At 38.0% G+C, this 18,024-nt stretch overlaps 1 protein-coding gene across 2 annotated transcripts in view; it reads right to left on the minus strand.

Moving 5' to 3' along the window:
• NAA25 (N-alpha-acetyltransferase 25, NatB auxiliary subunit) overlaps positions 1 to 18,024 on the minus strand; it is an 80,585-nt gene that overhangs the window by 43,205 nt on the left and 19,356 nt on the right. For both annotated transcript variants that reach the window (XM_045456982.1, XM_045456983.1), the window contains 7 exons: positions 15,032 to 15,106; positions 13,679 to 13,786; positions 13,308 to 13,386; positions 9,394 to 9,505; positions 8,687 to 8,776; positions 7,322 to 7,491; positions 3,911 to 4,023 (listed from right to left, as the gene is read on the minus strand). In XM_045456982.1, coding sequence (XP_045312938.1) covers positions 3,911 to 4,023; positions 7,322 to 7,491; positions 8,687 to 8,776; positions 9,394 to 9,505; positions 13,308 to 13,386; positions 13,679 to 13,786; positions 15,032 to 15,106 — 747 coding nt within the window. The remainder of the gene's footprint in view (positions 1 to 3,910; positions 4,024 to 7,321; positions 7,492 to 8,686; positions 8,777 to 9,393; positions 9,506 to 13,307; positions 13,387 to 13,678; positions 13,787 to 15,031; positions 15,107 to 18,024) is intronic.

Consider the following 18,024-nt stretch of genomic DNA (forward strand, 5'->3'; position numbering starts at 1 on the left):
GATTTGCCTGTAAAGCGCCAGAACCAGGGTGAAGGTGGCAAAGAGCTACTGCTGTTTTTCAACAAAAGCCTTCTAGTACTACCTGGCTTTTTAACTTTATGCATGTAATATTTTTTACACAAATAAAAATTAAAGTAAAATAAACCACCCCCCTCCCCACGCTGTGCAGTTTCACATCTGTAACAATTTTGCTTCAATTTATCTCCAATTGTATGAAATTTAATTATTATGATCAGGTAATCATTTGCAACAAAGAAACCAAAGCACTGGTCTCCATGCTTTTGATTAAATGCCTGTATAGCTTCTACTGCCAGCTGTTCCACTGTTGTAAACCATTTTATATATTAGTGATGTTTACTATTAATGCCTTCTTTAGGGAACACTTTGAGAATCTTCCAAATAGGTTTTGTCATAAAAGAATACATTCATTCTTTATTTCAGTCTGTATAGTTTTACTACTGTACAAAAAGCTTCTTTAAAAACTGGAATCAGGGGCGCCTGGGTGGCGCAGTCGGTTAGGCGTCCAACTTCAGCCAGGTCACGATCTCGCGGTCCGTGAGTTCGAGCCCCGCGTCGGGCTCTGGGCTGATGGCTCAGAGCCTGGAGCCTGTTTCCGATTCTGTGTCTCCCTCTCTCTCTGCCCCTCCCCCGTTCATGCTCTGTCTCTGTCCCAAAAATAAATAAAAAACGTTGAAAAAAAAAGTTTTTTTTAACTGGAATCATATGTTTAGCTTAAAATTCCAAGGCAAAGAAAACAAAAGATAAAAACATCACCCTGGTTGAGCCACTTCAAGATAACTGGATTCAATGGCCTACTTTAAAAGCATTTGGCTCCTAATTAATTGGGACTACAGTTCTCAGCCTGAACTTTACTCAAACAGTTTAATCCTCTGACAAATACACTGCTGAGTAGCAGGATTTTTAGCTATTGAAGTCATCCTACATTTAAAAAGTTTTGGCAGCAAAATTACCCCTCAATGAAAAATTTAAGTGGAATTACAAATTCATTGCAACAGCTTCACATCCTTTGTCTCACAGAACAAAGACTACCTATCACTGACAGTATCCCAGCATTTCTAGAGGGTTCCTCTCCACAGATTATTAATATATGAGGTCACGTGAGGTGACCTAAGATTTTCAAACATAACCAACAGAGTAGATCTCCTTGTACTAGATTTATGTTAGCAAAACTTTATGAATCTCAGCTGAAAGCCATTTAAGGTTTCCTCTAATGCAGTCCCATCATTTGGTGCTTCAACTTACAAGATGGGAAGGACACTAAGATCAATTGTTCCAAATCTTAGCACTTATACATAATACATGCAACAAACATTAACTGAAGGCCTGTCACATGTGGTTCTCCCATGTGGTTCTAGATTCTGCTTAAATCCCACCAGTACCATGAAACTCACACACTACATTTTTAGAGAATTCTATTAAAAAAAAAATCTATTTTTCACTGGCCAAATTCCAAGTTCCCTGTAACAATTTCCTGCTGGTCTCAATTCTCATCCGCTTTTTATAAGGGAGCTTTTCAAATATGAGAAAAGGACTCTGTCCTCATCAGACCAAACCTCTCTCTTCCACTCAACTATTTCTCTCTCATACGTTTTCACGTCCTCCTACAACCCAGGATCCAGTTTCTGGATTAATTACAATTGTAAATGTAATTAATTGTAATTAATCCAGAAACTTCTAAAGCTTGGCCTGAGCCCTGTAACATGGTGCTCCAAGAATAGCTTTACTAAATCAAAGAGAATGGTGAGCCTCATTTCATAACTAAATACAGACCACTGGCTACTTATCAGTTTGGGAAAACACTGCTCCATCTGCCCTAGATGTGTCACCTCAAGACTGCCAAGTATCAAACCTGATGGACTGAAGACATGACTCACCAAACATAGTCTAGTCACCTCCACTATGGGAGGTGACAGAAGGCTTTCTGAGAGAACAGGTGGTGGCACCCCTGCAATAGGAAGGCTTCCAACCTTCACTAATTACAGAGGCACTAATGAGTAAAGCTGACCAGAGTCACAGACTTTCTTTATACATGCCAGTATTTCTTTACGTGGTGCTCTCTCCTACTCTACATACACTGTTCTTCCAATTGATAGAATGCACCAGCTGCCCATTACCAGGGATACTCTGGATAAATGTTGCCATGGATGAGGAGTCTAAAGACAAGGTTCTCCATCTCATTATGTAACAATCTTACATTGGTTCATTCACATCAAAAACTCCCAATATATGACAACTAACCACAGTGTGGTACTCTAGATTAGATCGCAGAACAGAAAAAGGATATTAATGGGAAAACTGCAGAAATCTAGATAAAATCTAGAGGTTATAGTAATGTACCAATGTCAGTTTCTTAGTTGTTGACAAGTGTACCATGGTAATTTAAGATGTTAACAAGGTAGGTGAAGGGTGTAGTGTAATTTTCTGCACTATCCAAATGAGTTTTCTGTAAATTGAAAAGTATTCCAAAATAAATTCATCAAAATGTAAAATTTTGCTCTTCAAAGGATCCTGTTAAAGGACGAAAAGACAAGCTACAGACTGGGAGAAAACGTGAAACCACATATCTGACAAAGGACTTGTATCTAGAATAGCTAAACTCTCAAAACTCAACAGTAAAAACACAAAAACCAACTAGAAAACAAGCAAAAGATAGAAAAACACATCTCAATGAGAATATAAAGATGGCAAATAAGCACATGAAAAGATGTTAAACATCACTAACCATTAGGAAAACACACATTAAAACCATTATAAAATATCACTACACACCTATGAGAATGGCTAAAATAAAAAAATAGTGACAACACTAAGTGCTGATGAGGACGCAGAGAAACTGAATCACTCATACACTGCTAACAGGAATTTAAAATGGTACAGTCACCATGAAAAGTTTGGTCATATCTCAAAAAAAAAAAAAAAAAAAAAGACTAAACATGCAGCTATCTTGCTCTACTGGTCATTTTCCTCAGAAAAATGAAGGCTTAAGTTCACACAAAAAACCTGCACACAAATGTTCACAGAAGCTCTATTTGTAACAGCCAAAAACAGGAAACTGTATGTCCTTCAGCAGGTTAAAGAAATGGTGGCACATCCATAACACAGAACACTATTCAGCAATACAAAAGACTGAACTAGTAATACATGTAACATGGATGAATCTCCAGAGAATTATGCTGAGAGGAAAAAGGGCCAATCTGAAAATGTTACATATAATATGATTCAGATTCAGCTATATAACATTCTCAAAATAACAAAATTACAGAAATAGAAAACATTATTGTGGTTGCCAGGGGAGGGGGTGAAAGCAGGAGAGAGAGCTGCAGGGAAAAGTTTGCAGGTAAAAAAGGCAGCCACGGAATCTGGTGGTGAAGCTGTTCTGTATCCTGACTCTAGTGGAGGTCACCAAATCCACTGCGCTACATACTACACTAAACACACATGTAAGGTACCACACGTACACACACAAATGTCAAACAGTGAAATCTGAAAAAGGTCAGTGGATTGTATCGATGTCAATTTCCTAATTAAGTTATTATACTATAGTTATGCAAGATGTTACCACTGGGGCAAAATGGGAAGGAGTATAAAGAGATCTCTGTATTATTTCTTACAACTACGTATAAATCTACAATTATCTCAAAACACACACACACACACACACACACACACACACACACACACACACACTACAAAACAAAAAAGACAATCCAATTATCTTCCAGAGGTTTATTCTCCTTGTGGCTTAACAAGAAATCATGTCTTCATCTGATAGCACCTAGAGTCCCTGCTTGCTAGAGCAGTTATCTTGATATCTAGCATCCACCAACTTACATAGTTACTCTTGTTACCCTCAATACAAGCACCCAACAGGATTCTGAAGTATACTTACTTTTGTACACTGTGTAGCAGGCAAGAGGTCAACAAACACCTTGAGGTCTGTAAAACAGCAAGGCTTATCCCCAAACTTTTTAAAATACTGGAACATTAATTCTTCTGGATCACCTAAGAGAGAAAACAAAAATCAATAAATTAACTCAAGGACTGAAATAATTTCTATATTAAGAGGTATGATTTGAAAAATATTTATTTTGATTAAATAAAAATTCTGCTTGAGTGCTTGAATGAGAATGGCAGTGAGGGCTGGAGGATGGCTTGCCCATTTAAAACTCAACAAACACTTTAAAAAGAAGTTGAATCTTACAAACTCAGCTTACATATTATTACATGTAGGAAACATGACGCTTTCCATTGAATTAAAGTTTAAATAGCTAAAAAGTTTTCATTAAAGTTTAAATAAAGACTTAAGTTTATAAACAAACATTAAACAACCACGTTTCTTTCCACAGTTCCTGAAATACTTACCAAGTATTAAATAAATGTTAATTAAGTGGAAGGGAATGTTTAACAGGCACACCAACTGAGAGAAAATAAATGGGGAGAGTCACAAGCCAGTAACTCCAACAAGATCATTCACTATGGAAAATTTAAACCTGGATCTGCAGAAAGCTACCAGTTCCTTTTATTCTTCCTCACATTAAAAACAAAATAATAGGGGCACCTGGGTGGCTCTGTCAGTTGAGCGTCCGACTTCAGCTCAAGTCATGATCTCACAGTTTCTGAGTTCAAGCCCCATATCAGGCTCACTGCTGTCAGTACAGAGCCCGCTTCAGATCTTCCTTCCCCCCCTCTCTCTTTCCCTACCTGCTGGCACTCTGTTTCAAAACTACACAAACATTAAAATAATAATAATAATAATAATAATAATAATAATAATAGTAAGATACTCTCAAACTGAACTAGATTTAAGAAGCAGAGATTTTGGGGGCACCTGGGTGGCTCTGTTGGTTAAGTCAGCATCCAACTTTTTTTCTTTTTTTAATATTTACTTATTTTGGGGAGAGCACCAGCGGGGGAGGGGCAGAGAGAGGGTGACAGAGGATCCAAAGCAGGCTCTGTGCTGACAGGCTGACAGCAGCAAGCCTGATGTGGGGCTTGAACTCACAAACTGCAAGATCATGACCTGAGCCGAAGTCACTCAATGGACTGAGCCACCAAGGTGCCCCAACCATCTGACTCTTGATTTCAGTTCAGGTCATGATCCCAGGGTTGTAAGATCAAGCCCCAACTCAGGCTCTGAGCTGACAGTGCAGAGCCTGCTTGGAATTCTCTCTCTCCCCTTCTTTGCCCCTTCCCTGCTAGCGTTCTCTCTCTCTCTCTCAAAATAAACATTTTTTAAAAAAATTAAAATAAGAAACATAAAATTGTAACCTGGAATTTCGGTAAGATTTTAGGTCTTGGTTCCTATTCACAATTCTGGGAACAGAAGTCCATGGCTTTCGTCAGATTCTCATAGGACTATAATCCAAGTCACTAAGAATCACTCACTTGTCTGCGTAAAAAACATTTTGTGCAGAAGCCCCTGGCTGGCTCAGTCGGTACAGCATGCAACTCCTGATCTCAGGGTCATGAGTTCAAGCCCCCTGTTGCAGGTAGAGTTTACTTCAAAAAGAATTTTGGGTAGACTAGACAAAGTCACAAATTTCTGGGGCACCTGGGTGGCTCAGTTGGTTGAGTGTCCAACTGATTTCAGCTCAGGTCATGATGATTTCACGGTTTGTGGAATCAAGCCCCACATTAGACTCTGTAATGACAACACGGAGCCTGCTTGGGATTCTCTCTCCCTCTCTCTCTGCTCCTCCCTGGCTCGCATGCATGTGCATACTCTCACTCTCACTCTCTCTCTGTCACAAAAAATAAATAAATAAATTTTAAAAAGTCACAAATTTCTAACATGAAGGCTGGTGAGAGGGAAGAGAAAGACAAGAGATGGATACAGCCAAGTGTCAATGCAGATCCAAACTTTTCTATCCAGCTTTGGAAAAAAAGCAATTCTTTGGAATCTATCTCAACATTTTGCAGAGGGTCACATGAAAATTTTCGTTTGCATTTCTGGAAATAACAGAGACTAAGGTTCCTTAAGTAGACCTAAAGAAGTCAACATGGAATTCAAAACTGGTTGTGAGAGGTGCACCTGGGTAGCTCAGTCGGTTGAGTGTATGATTCTAGACTACAGCTCAGGTCATGATCCCAAGGTCATAGAATCAAGCCCTATGTCAGGCTCCACTCTGAATGTGGAGCCTGCTTAAGATTCTCTTTCTCGGGGATCCTGGGTGGCTCAGTCAGTTAAGCGTCCAACTTTGGTTCAGGTAATGATCTCACAGTTCGTGGGTTCAAGCCCCACATCGGGTTCTGTGCTGACAGCTAAGAGTCTGGAGCCTTCTTTGGATTCTGTGTCCCCCTCTCTCTGCCCCACCCCCTCTCACGTGCACACGCGTTCCCTCTCTCTCTCTGAAAAATAAATAAGCACTTAAAAAAAAAAAACCATTTTCAGGGTGCCTGGGTGGCTCAGTTGGTTAAGCATCCGACTTCGGCGCAGGTCACGACCTCACAGTTTATCAGTTGGAGCCCTGCATCAAGCTCTCTGCTGTCAGCTTCAGATCCTCTGTCTCCCTCTCTCCGTCCCTTCCCCACTTGTGCATTCTCTCAATAAAAAAAAAAAAATTTTTTTCAGGTGCCTAGGTGACTCAGTTGGTTAAGTGTCTAACTCAGGTTCGGCTTGGGTCACAATCTCACATTTCATGAGATGGAGCCCCACAATGTGACAGCACGGAGCCTGCTTGGGATTCTCTCTCCCTGTCTCTCTTTGCCCCTCCTCATGCTCACACAAATGCGCTCTCTCTCAAAATAAATAATCATTTTAAAAAAAGGCATTTTCAAATAAACATCTAAGCACTTCATCAAATTTCCTGAAGGCATTTCTTCATGCTTTACTATCCAAATCATGTTTTTTCTCCTATCTTGTCATTGTCCTTGTAAATTTTCTCTTTAACTGTTAATTGTTCTAACTCCACCAGATGTTGTTTTGTCAATGGTTTTCTGAGCGCTTGGAGCAGATTTTCAAGAAACTTTCCATCCTCTTCATGAAATCTTGAAACTTTTACAAAACTGGTTATTTTACTTTGAAACTGATTTTGACATTAATGTCAGGTCAAAAAGAATGCCTGAAAAAGACTCTGGTGGAATAGGGAGAGATGCTAATGTTAAGTCAAGTTGAAGATGTGATCGAGGGCTAATTTTATCAGTAATCCATTTGTTAGTAAATATTTTCATGTTATGAAGATGTCTGCTTCCCAAACATGACGGCATCATCATAGACCTCACATAATGAATACTGCATTTGGGTATGGAAGACATCCCTGCATCTTCTCCAGGGTTCCCAAATAATATTAGGGTTTCTTACCTAGTTTGTACTCATCATTAAAACCTTGACGTCTTAAACGTCTAATCAGTTCCAGTTTAGCAAGATGTGGTCCTCGGAGATGGCGGGAACTTTTAGATTCTTCTGTTATCCGATCTTCTATAAATTTCACAGCTTCTTCTGCAGAATAATGGACTTCTCCTTCTAAAGAGCTAGGTGTAAACACATGAAAAAGGTATTTTGTGCCTCTACTGTCTGTCCCAAAACTTAAAGTGAAGCCAAATTGATTTCAAAAAACAAATTAAAAAATAAAAAGCATTCTGATAATTATAAAATAACATGGGGCAAAAGAGAACTAGGCACACATTCTGACAGGTAACATAGGATATGATTACTCCCAATTTTGGCATCTGATTACTACACAGTGACTGACTACCTATACCTCTTTCTTAAAAAGAGAAGGGGTCACTTTATATATATCAAATATCACCTAATAAAAAATCTAAGTAAATTTTACTTTACTGCTTGAATGAAGGCTAAGAAAATTTAGATGATTTAGTCAATATTACAAAGTAAGCACAAGCTCATCAACATCTTAAATCCTGCTTATGTATTCACTTTTCAAAAAGATTCCATTCATGTTTATTATGGTATTATCTGTAATATAAAAAAAAAAAGGAAATCAGCAACAATCCAAGTGTCCATCAGTCCATCCACAGGAGACACGTTAAATGAATTACAGTACATCTCTAAAATGGGAGTTCTCTTAAGTCACTAAAAAAGAATGAAACAGATCTCTATGTACCAAAAATGGAAAAATGCCCAAGACATATTTTAAGGGAGAAAATACCAAGTTGCAAACCACTAATATGATTGCATTTTTATGTTAAATAATGGGAATAATTATGTTAGTATATGGACAGAAATAAATCTAGAAGAAAAAACTCTAAACTGCCATTAAGTGTTATCTCTGGGGGCACCTGGCTGGCTCAATTAGCAGAGCATGCAACTCTTGATCTTGGGGTCGGGGTCATGAGTTCAAGCCCCACACTGAACAGAGAGCTCACTTCAAAAAAAAAAAAAAAAAAGGAAGAGAGAGAGAGAGAAAGAGAGAGAGATCGCTCTCTGGATCAATTATAACTCAATAGAAGTGGAAAAAGGTAAAAAAAAATGTTATTTCTGGGATGGTAGGATAATCAGAAACTAACACTTTCTACACCATATATTTCTGCACTAGTTTAACATTTTTACAATGAACATATTTATTTTACAATAAAAAAATGAAAAATCTTATTTTGAAAGGGATACACTATTGAGACTGAAAAAGAGAATTCGATTAGGCTTCCAATGAAATCCTTTTGCTACAATGTGCTAAAAAGTGCCACTGGAATTCAGGAATCAACTTACTGTTCACCTTCAGCAGGAGGAGTCCAGGCCTCTTCAATCAGTCGAAACACAGAATCGAAATAAGTCAGATAGAACTGCCAGTCATCTGAGCTAAAATCAGATTGAATGGTGCACACAGGATTAAACCCAAGTTGTGACAAGTCTGCCCTAAGAACCATAATACTCAACTTACTTTCTATATTTTAGTCTTTACAAGGAGAAGCCCACCCTTCCAAGTTTCCCTAAAAGGGCAACCCCAGAGGCATTTTTCCAAGTAAAAAACTTTTAAGGAACTGTTACTTCCTTCAATGAAATGACCAGATCCAGAAAACAAATGCTCCTAAAACACCCATATTAGCACTTCCCCAAAACAGGGCCGTGAGATGGGGTGGTGGGGAGGGGAAGGTGTGTCTTTTAGACCAATACTGAATTTAACAAATTAATGATTTTCAGCATTCATTCTCAAGACCTAATACTCAGCACCCTGGTGGTATAAGTACAATTATACCTCTTTACTGAAAGATGAAGGCTCATCAAAAACTTTTAAAAACACCTAAAACACACTACTAAAAGATTTCACTTTATGCCCGGACAACATAAAAGACAACCAAAAAAAAAAAAAAAAGAAAGAAAGAAAGAAAGAAAGAAAGAAGGAAAGAAAGAAAAGCAGTAGTGCAAACTGAGAGCCCTGCTACAGTCTCATAGTCCAAAGAGAAGCCTCTACTCACTTTTTCAGTAAGAGGCGCCTGGAAAGGGCATTACACTCTGGCCACCTGCTCAGCTTCTTGTACATAGCCATGCATTTATTTTCCCGACTCTGAATCTCACTTGTCAACTTCTCTACAATTAAAAGTTATAAAAATTGGTAAGCTGGGTTCATTTCTGCTCAGAAATCAGAATAAAGTCCAAACACAAGAAGAAAAATGGTGCATTTTCTTATTCATTCTATGAGAAAATGGGACCACTGTTAAACTACTATCTTATTAAAGATTATTTTGCTGAAAAAAGTACATTTCTGATACTAAACATTTTATCATCACTTTTTCTATAAAATACAAGGATCACGAATGTATTGAAGTGAGGACCTCGTATATGGGATAAACTTGTAAAACAGAAAAAGCATCTAGGGACTAGTATATCTGATCCACAGACAGGCTTCCCATCTATACATATAGTTCCCAAACATCGAATGAGCTTGAACTGGAATGGAATGTGCAAGGTAAGATATTAGAAATACAAAAATAAATAGAGCTAGGAACAGAAAAACTACAACTATCATTTCTGACCAAATTAAATTTGCCTTGACCTTTTAGAACAGCTCAGCAGATTACATATACCAACAATTACATTATGAGTTTCCTACAGGGAATCTTCATTTTAACAACCATACGATTATAATCCAGCTGGGTAAAACCAGAAAGGCTGACTTACACCCATCTGCAAGGAGGCTGAAGTTAGAGAATAAGTAACATTAAGACAACAACAGGGGCACCTGAATGGCTCAGTCGGTTATAAGCATCCGACTTCAGCTTAGGTCATTATCTCATGGTTCATGAGTTCGAGCCCTGCTGACAGCACAGACCCCACTTCAGATGCTTTGTCCCTCCCCCCCACCCTCTCTCTCTCTGCCCCTCTCCCACTCTCTCATTGAAAAAAAATTTTTTGGTAGGGCATCTGGGTGGTTCAGTTGGTTAAGCGTCCAACTTTGGCTCAGGTCATGATCTCACGGTTCGTGAGTTCGAGCCCCATGTCGGGCTCTGTGCTGACGACTCAGAGCCTTGAGCCTGCTTTGGATTCTGTGTCTCCCTCTCTCACTGCCCCTCCCCCATTCTCTCTCTCTCTCAAAAATACACATTAAAAAAAATTAAAAGAAAAAATTAAAAAATTTTTAAACCAACAAAACTTCCATTTTATATAATTCAGGTAGTTAACTATCAGTTAGTGTTACAGTTTTATGGCCACACAGGCTAGTAAAGGATATACACACTTGTATAAAATAAGGTTTTTTAATGACTATTCCTAATAAGAGATCTGAGGCTACTCATCTACAATTAGCTTCTCCCAATCACTGTAAAGGCACAACTAAAAACCAGGTTTGTCAAAACACTGCACTTCCAGGAATTTAAATGTTTGGGAACCTAAATCTCTTTCACAAACATCCCAAAAAGAGGAATGGTTAGATCAATCTATGGGGTTCATACAAATCAGTTTCCCAACAAAAAGGGAAGAAGTATTTTCACAATAATGGAAGAAAGCTAACTTCTTTAACGCACAAAGGGCTCTTGCAAATCATTAAGATTAACCACATTTTTAGAAATAGGAAAACGATAAGGAAAAGCAGTTCAAAGAAAATATCAATGGCTTTTAAACAAATTAAAAAGTAATTATCCTTCCTCAGAATTAAATAAAAATGATATGTTTTATCTATCACAATGAAAAACATTAACAAGTCTGAAATAGGGGCGCATGGCTGGCTCAGTCTGCAGAACACGCAACTCTTGATATCAGGGTCGTGAGTTCAAGCCGCATGTTGGGCGTAGAGCTTTCTTTAAAAAAAAAAAAAGTTTGAAGTAACAGCTTAAAAATACAGGTTATTAAGTATACAAAGAAACATACCCTCCCACATGATGAAAGTAAATACAGCAGGTGGGAATGCACACTATAGCCTCTTGTAGGGTAATCTGGTTTGTAACAAGGTGTTCTTTGCAAATAGTCATCAAAGGCTGGTTATGTAAATTGTCTACATTTATAGTATGGAACACTGGACAGTCACTAAAGGGAGTGAGGTAGTGAGGTGTAGCTCTAAGACACACCTAAATTAAAAAAAAAAGAAAAATGGTACAGTGGGGCATTGGGTGGCTCAGTTCCTTAAGCCTCCGACTTCGGCTCAGGTCATGATCTCACCATTAGTGAGTTCAAGCCCTGCACTGGGCTCTGTGCTGACAGCTCAGAGCCTGAAGCCTGCTTCGGATTCTGTGTCTCCCTCTCTCTCTGCCCCACCCCTGCTCACACTCTGTCTCTATCTCTCTCTCTCTTTCCCTCTCTCTCTTGAAAATAAATAAACATTTAAAAAAAGGTTTTTTTAAAATAGGTATAACAGTACACAGAGCAGAAGTCACAAAATCAAATCCTTGATAGGACAGGCAGGTAAACAAAGAAAAAAAATTTGTACCCAGGGTACAAATCCTGACTACAGGTATTAACATTTAAAAATATTAAAGAGGGGCGCCTGGGTGGCCTGGTTAGTTAAGCATCTGACTCTCAATTTCGGCTCAGTTCATGATGGCGCAGTTCATGAAATTGAGCCTTACGTCAGACTCTGGACTCCGGGCTCTGTGCTGACAGTGTGCAGCCTGCTTGGGATTCTCTCTCTCCCTCTCTCTCTGCCCCTTCCCCACTCATGCTCTCACTCCCAAAATAAATAAATATTAAAAAAGAAAAGGAAAGAAAAGAAAAGAAAAAAGTTTTTGAATAAAAACATTGTGCCAGCTGTGTAAGAGTACTCTATTAGCTTAGGTACAGTATGTTCTCGTTTGTGACTTGAACAAACTGGGGCGAGTCGGGGGGAGGGGAAAGTACATCTTTAGAAAGATATACAGGGGGCACCTGGGTGGCTCAGTCACTTAAGCCTCCGACCTCAGCTCAGGTCATGACCTCACAGTTCGTGGGTTCCAGCCCCGCGTCGGGCTCTGTGCTGACAGCTCGGAGCCTGGAGCCTGCTTCGGATTCTGTGTCTCCCTCTCTCTCTCTGCCCCTCCCCCACTCATGCTCGCTCACTCTGTCTCAAAAATAAATAAAAACATTAAAAAATTTAAAATTTAATATTTTAATTAAAATTTAAAATTTAATTAAAATTTTTAATGTTTTTATTTATTTTTGAGACAGAGTGAGCGAGCATGAGTGGGGGAGGGGCAGAGAGAGAGAGGGAGACACAGAATCCGAAGCAGGCTCCAGGCTCCGAGCTGTCAGCACAGAGCCCGACGCGGGGCTGGAACCCACGAACTGTGAGGTCATGACCTGAGCCGAGGTCGGAGGCTTAAGTGACCGAGCCACCCAGGCACCCCAAACATTAAAAAAAACGTTTAAAAAATTTTTTTAATTAAAAAAAAAGAAGGACATACAGAGCAAATGACTGGCAAAGAACTTTGAGGGCAAAGGGTTAGAGGTCATACTCTTTTTGACATCTTCAATTTTCTTAATTCTTAAATTATTTCCAATTCAAAAATATTTTTATTTTTTTATTATTTTTTTTTTTTAACGTTTATTTATTTTTGGGACAGAGAGAGACAGAGCATGAACGGGGGAGGGGCAGAGAGAGAGGGAGACACAGAATCGGAAACAGGCTCCAGGCTCTGAGCCATCAGCCCAGAGCCTGACGCGGGGCTCAAACTCACGGACCGCGAGACCGTGACCTGGCTGAAGTCGGACGCTTAACCGACTGCGCCACCCAGGCGCCCCTCAAAAATATTTTTAAAAAGCAAATGTACAACATACAGAAAAATCTATATGAACATAAAATGACCACACATGATTTTTTTTTTAATGTCTTGATATCTTTACTTTTCTGTATAAGGAGAAATTTTTCCACAATTAAGTATTTTGCATGTTTAAATAAGAAAAAAAAGAAAACTTTAAAAATTACCTCCTAATTTTCCTCTGATAACATCTAAGGCTTCCTGGTACTTTCCCAAACGTTCCAGGATCATATAATAAAGTTCAACCTTACAGAAAAAACAAACAAGAAATGCAGCCATTGAAACTTCTCAATATAATCATTTGCATGCTTTCAAAAGTTACCTAACAGAAAAGAACACTGTCTTTAAATGAGATGACATTAGCAGTAACAATGTTCGGATACCTAAGCTAGGTGCTTCCAAAGCTTCCTTTTACACAAGAGGCAAGAGTGAGGCCCAGCTCTCTAACTGGAATAAGACAGCAGTTTACAGTACTGTAGCATCACATAGTAGCAATATCAAATCATGGGAATACAAAAGGAGGGCTTCCACTACTCACTTCAGCTTCAGCTTCTATCTTGTCCTCTTTCACCATTTTTTCTACCATTCTCTCAGCGAGGGGCAGAAACATCGTTTTTGAGAGGTTTTCATCCTGTGCCGATATAGACTGTAGGAGAAAAAAATAAATGTTCTATTCTAATTTCTCCCCTGCTTGCACTATTTATATTATTACGAGGCAGACCATTACTGGGACCCCAGCACATATTTATCACTCCACTATGTCCAATATCAGACCTAATTTGAACTTGCCATGAAGATACATTACAGAGTGGTTTGCCTTAGAAGAGGTTTCTTTTAATAAAGATTTATTATCCTATATATTTTTGACATACTGAGTTTCCACAATATGGCCTAACTTTTAAGTAGGTTATTCATACATTTTTCTAGAACTATATTAAGAAGCAGTAGGTATGCCTACACTGTTTATTACATGTAAGGGGTATCATCAGTTGTTTGAAGAGAAAAGCCTTTCAAGTGTCTTTTTTTTTTTTTTTTTTAAGATTTTATTTATGTAATCTCTACACCCAACAAGAATTGCATGCTCCACCAACTGAGCCGGCCAGGTGCCCCTATCAGATGTCTTTTTGAAATGTTCACATATTAAAGGGAAAACTCCAATTCCTTCTATTTTACAAAGCTTAGTAGCTTGGATAATTAAGATGATCTTAGATTGACAATTAAAATCAATGCATATTAACAATTTTAACATTGCCTGAGATTCTGCTCAAACCTCAGTACTCAAAGTAGCTATTATGCTTATCTCACAGATAAACTAAGAGATTCCCCAACGGCTCTCTAAGACATATGCTGAAGCCAGTATATGAATGCAGACCTGTCTGAACCCAGAGTCTTTCTGTTCTGAACTGCTACATTTTAACTCCTTCCTCCCCATCTTCTCTTATACCCTATCTCCTTTTGGTCCTTACAGTAGCTCTGGGAGATAAGCATCTCCCTTCTGCAAAAGAGGAAACTGAGGCTCAAAAACCAGAATTGATAGAACGAGGCCATCCAGTTCAATAACTTATACACTAACAAACAATACTGTTTTAAAGACAAACCTCAAGTCAAAATATCAAACATTTCGAGTCTCATATTTGATCAAATAACCCAGTAATAGATCTAACATTCAGGGGAAATACAGTCTGTGCTCCACACAAATAAACCAATATACCAACTCATAAGGAATAAATGCCAAAACTCCCCAACTCAAAAAGTCAACTGACAATATGGAAAGTCCCTATTTGACACATGCTATAACACATTACCGAAGATGTTCAGAAGACAAATTAGGACAACAACTATATACAAAAATAAAAACAAATCTCAATTCCATTCTGAATACCATACTCACTTGCATAATTAAGCTCATCACAGACCAAAAGTAGTAAGGGTTTTTGGGGACAATCTTATATAGAGCCATGCCAGCCTGAAAGACAGAGAGCCATAAATACTTAATTTAGAAAACGTCACACAGAGGGCAATTAATGATCTAGATATGTAGCAAGAAGTTCCTAGGAGAATAGCAACACATCTACATATCCCAGTTACTATAAATGCCTAGTGACTTGATGAATATTCTCTAGTAGATAGCAATATAAGTAATCACAAAGGTGAAATTTTACAACATCAGAAATATTTCACCTTTTGAACCAGATTTCTTCAAATTAAAGCCCAGTATTTTTGGAAAATCTAGCAATCCAATATGGTTCCGGTAGACTACTGACAAACACAAAATTTGGCTTATGAATGTACACCAATAAACTTTACTAAAGGCACTGCACTAACCAGTTATAGTAAAACAAATTTAAAAATCCAGACAGTATATTTAAATTTTAAAATTAGAAAAGTTTTCTCTGACATTATTCAAAAAACAGTAATTCTTAGGTTAGGAAAATAATCAGGTTCTCCCAAGATACCATTAACTAGAACTGAACTCTTTCATTGTGAAATGTATAATATGAAATACTTAAAGCAGGGACATGGCAAGAAGGAATAAAGTAGATCTACTCATGCATAACTGAGAATCCTCCCATAATTAGCCAATTAGTAATCAATGCCAAGAAATCAGTCAGCTAGTTACAACAGTTACTATTTTATGTTTTTTTAATGTTTTGCCTATCTTCAACCCGCTTGAAAAAGTACACGGAGCCTCTATTAAGTGGAAGGAAATGTCTATTCCTGTCAATGATAGAAAGATTGAGACTTGGTCCCAAATGCATTTAGAAGCTAGAGACAGAGATAAGACAAATATTTAAATGACTAAAATATACACTTGGCAAAAAAAAATGTCCTATACAACAAAAACATCATATCTTTTATTTCCAAAAAAAAAAGGCAAGTTGTTTATTCCTTTCTTTAAGGGAAAGTAGGGAAGGGAACTTTATCGATAAAGCCTTCTTCACAGTAGCAGTCTTCCAAATGAACCTTGAAGGTCAAACGGTATGTCTACAGGCAAAGATGGAGGTAAGGATACAAATATACAAATACAAACATTTGGGGTGAGTGGGTAAGTAAGTGAATCAATTCTAAGTAGGAGTAAAATGAATCTGAACAAAAATATTAAAGAAAAAAAAGACATATTGACAAGAAGAAATAGGACATTTGGCTAAAAATAAGGATTAAGAGGACTAGGAGGGAAATGGGGCTGAAAAGTAACTGAGATACCCTTATTGTGAAGCACTCAAAAATCAGGCTGTTACAGAGTAAAAGAGTACACATCTACACTCTTCTAAGAACATATTTTAACTGGACCATGAAGAAAGAAAATGGAAAGAGATGAGGTAATGAGGAACTACACCAGGATGAGGTACATCAAATAGAAAAGAGACCTCAAAGACACTGTGGAGGGAGAGTCAAGATGATGTAGAAACAATATGACATACAGGTTTAGAAGAATCTAAGATAGCTTAAGGTTTCAGCTTCTAACACCAAACTCTGGAGGAATTGAATGAAAAGTGCTAGAAAATCTACTTAACCTGATCATTTGGAGAAGGAAAACATTTTTATAATGACATGCAGAAATAAAAAGTAGAATATAAAATATGAATTATTAACACAAAACATAAGAAAAAATTTCATGCCCATAACCTACTATCTTGCCGACACTTATATTCTGCTGATACAGGAAACTTTTGACGATAGACAAGTTTAAAAAACATGGCTATGAATTGGTGACTCAGAATATGGAAATGTGAAAGAAAAGAGAAAAAAGAGTAAAGACAAAAGGATAGGAATGTCATTTACAGAAAAAGAAAGTCCAATCACCATATGAACATCTAGCAACTCTTCATTCAAGATGATTTTTTTTTTAAGTTTATTTATTTTGAGAGAGTGAGCAAGAAGGGGCAGAAAGAGAATCCCAAGAAGGCTCCATACTGCCAGCACAGAGCCCGATACGGGGCTCGAACTCATGAACCAAGAGATCGTGACCTGAGCTGAAATCGAGAGTTAGATGCTTAATCAACTGAACCACCCAGGCTCCCCCAAGATGATTTTAAATATTGCCTGCCAGGGATGTCATTTGGGTCACTAAAAGTCCTTAAGTTTTCTGATTCCTTAGCTTCCCTCCCTTCTACCTCCACCAGGTTAATCATTTGTTTTTTTTTTTTGACAAAAATTTATTGTGCAGATGCTATTCTAGGCACTGGGGATTCAGCAGTGAACAAAATAAAAACTCTCACCCTCATGAAACTTGACATTTAATTTGTAAACTACTTATTATCCCAGACTGACATACCATTTTCAATATAATCCTACACGTATACTAAGAAATTATAACTACCTTAAGCAGCAAAAAAGGTAAAATTAGACATTTCATTCTAAAACATTTAACACTAGAATGCTCCATTCTTCCAATATATTAGAATAATGTAAAAACAAGCTATAGCTACAATATATTAAAGATCCAAAACTGTTAAGCCACATCAAAGCAGTGGCTCCAAAGAGCAAGATGCAGAAGTAGGTCTATCTTTGGCCACATGTAAAGTCAAACTATAAAAACAAAATTCATTCAAGTGGCAGATTATTTACCTTAATATTGTTGTTGCATGAACTTATCCTTTTGTTATTTTTTTGTATGTGTATATGTATTTCAAAAACATATTGTGGTATCATAAAATTAACATGTACTTTAAAAGGGGGGGAGGGGCGGGGCGGTGCGCCTGAGTGGCTCAGTCAGTTGAGAGTCTGGCTCTTGGTTTCAGCTCAAGCCATGATCCCACGGTTCTTGAGTTCGAGCCCCACACCAGGCTCTGTGTGGATGGCGCAGAGCCTGCTTGGGAGTCCCTCTCTCCCTCTCTCTCTGCCCCTCCCCTGCTCACACTCTCTCTCAGAATAATAAAAACT

The sequence above is a fragment of the Leopardus geoffroyi genome, chromosome D3 (assembly GCF_018350155.1).
Source record: "Leopardus geoffroyi isolate Oge1 chromosome D3, O.geoffroyi_Oge1_pat1.0, whole genome shotgun sequence".
In the NCBI taxonomy this organism is placed as follows: Eukaryota; Metazoa; Chordata; class Mammalia; order Carnivora; family Felidae; genus Leopardus; species Leopardus geoffroyi.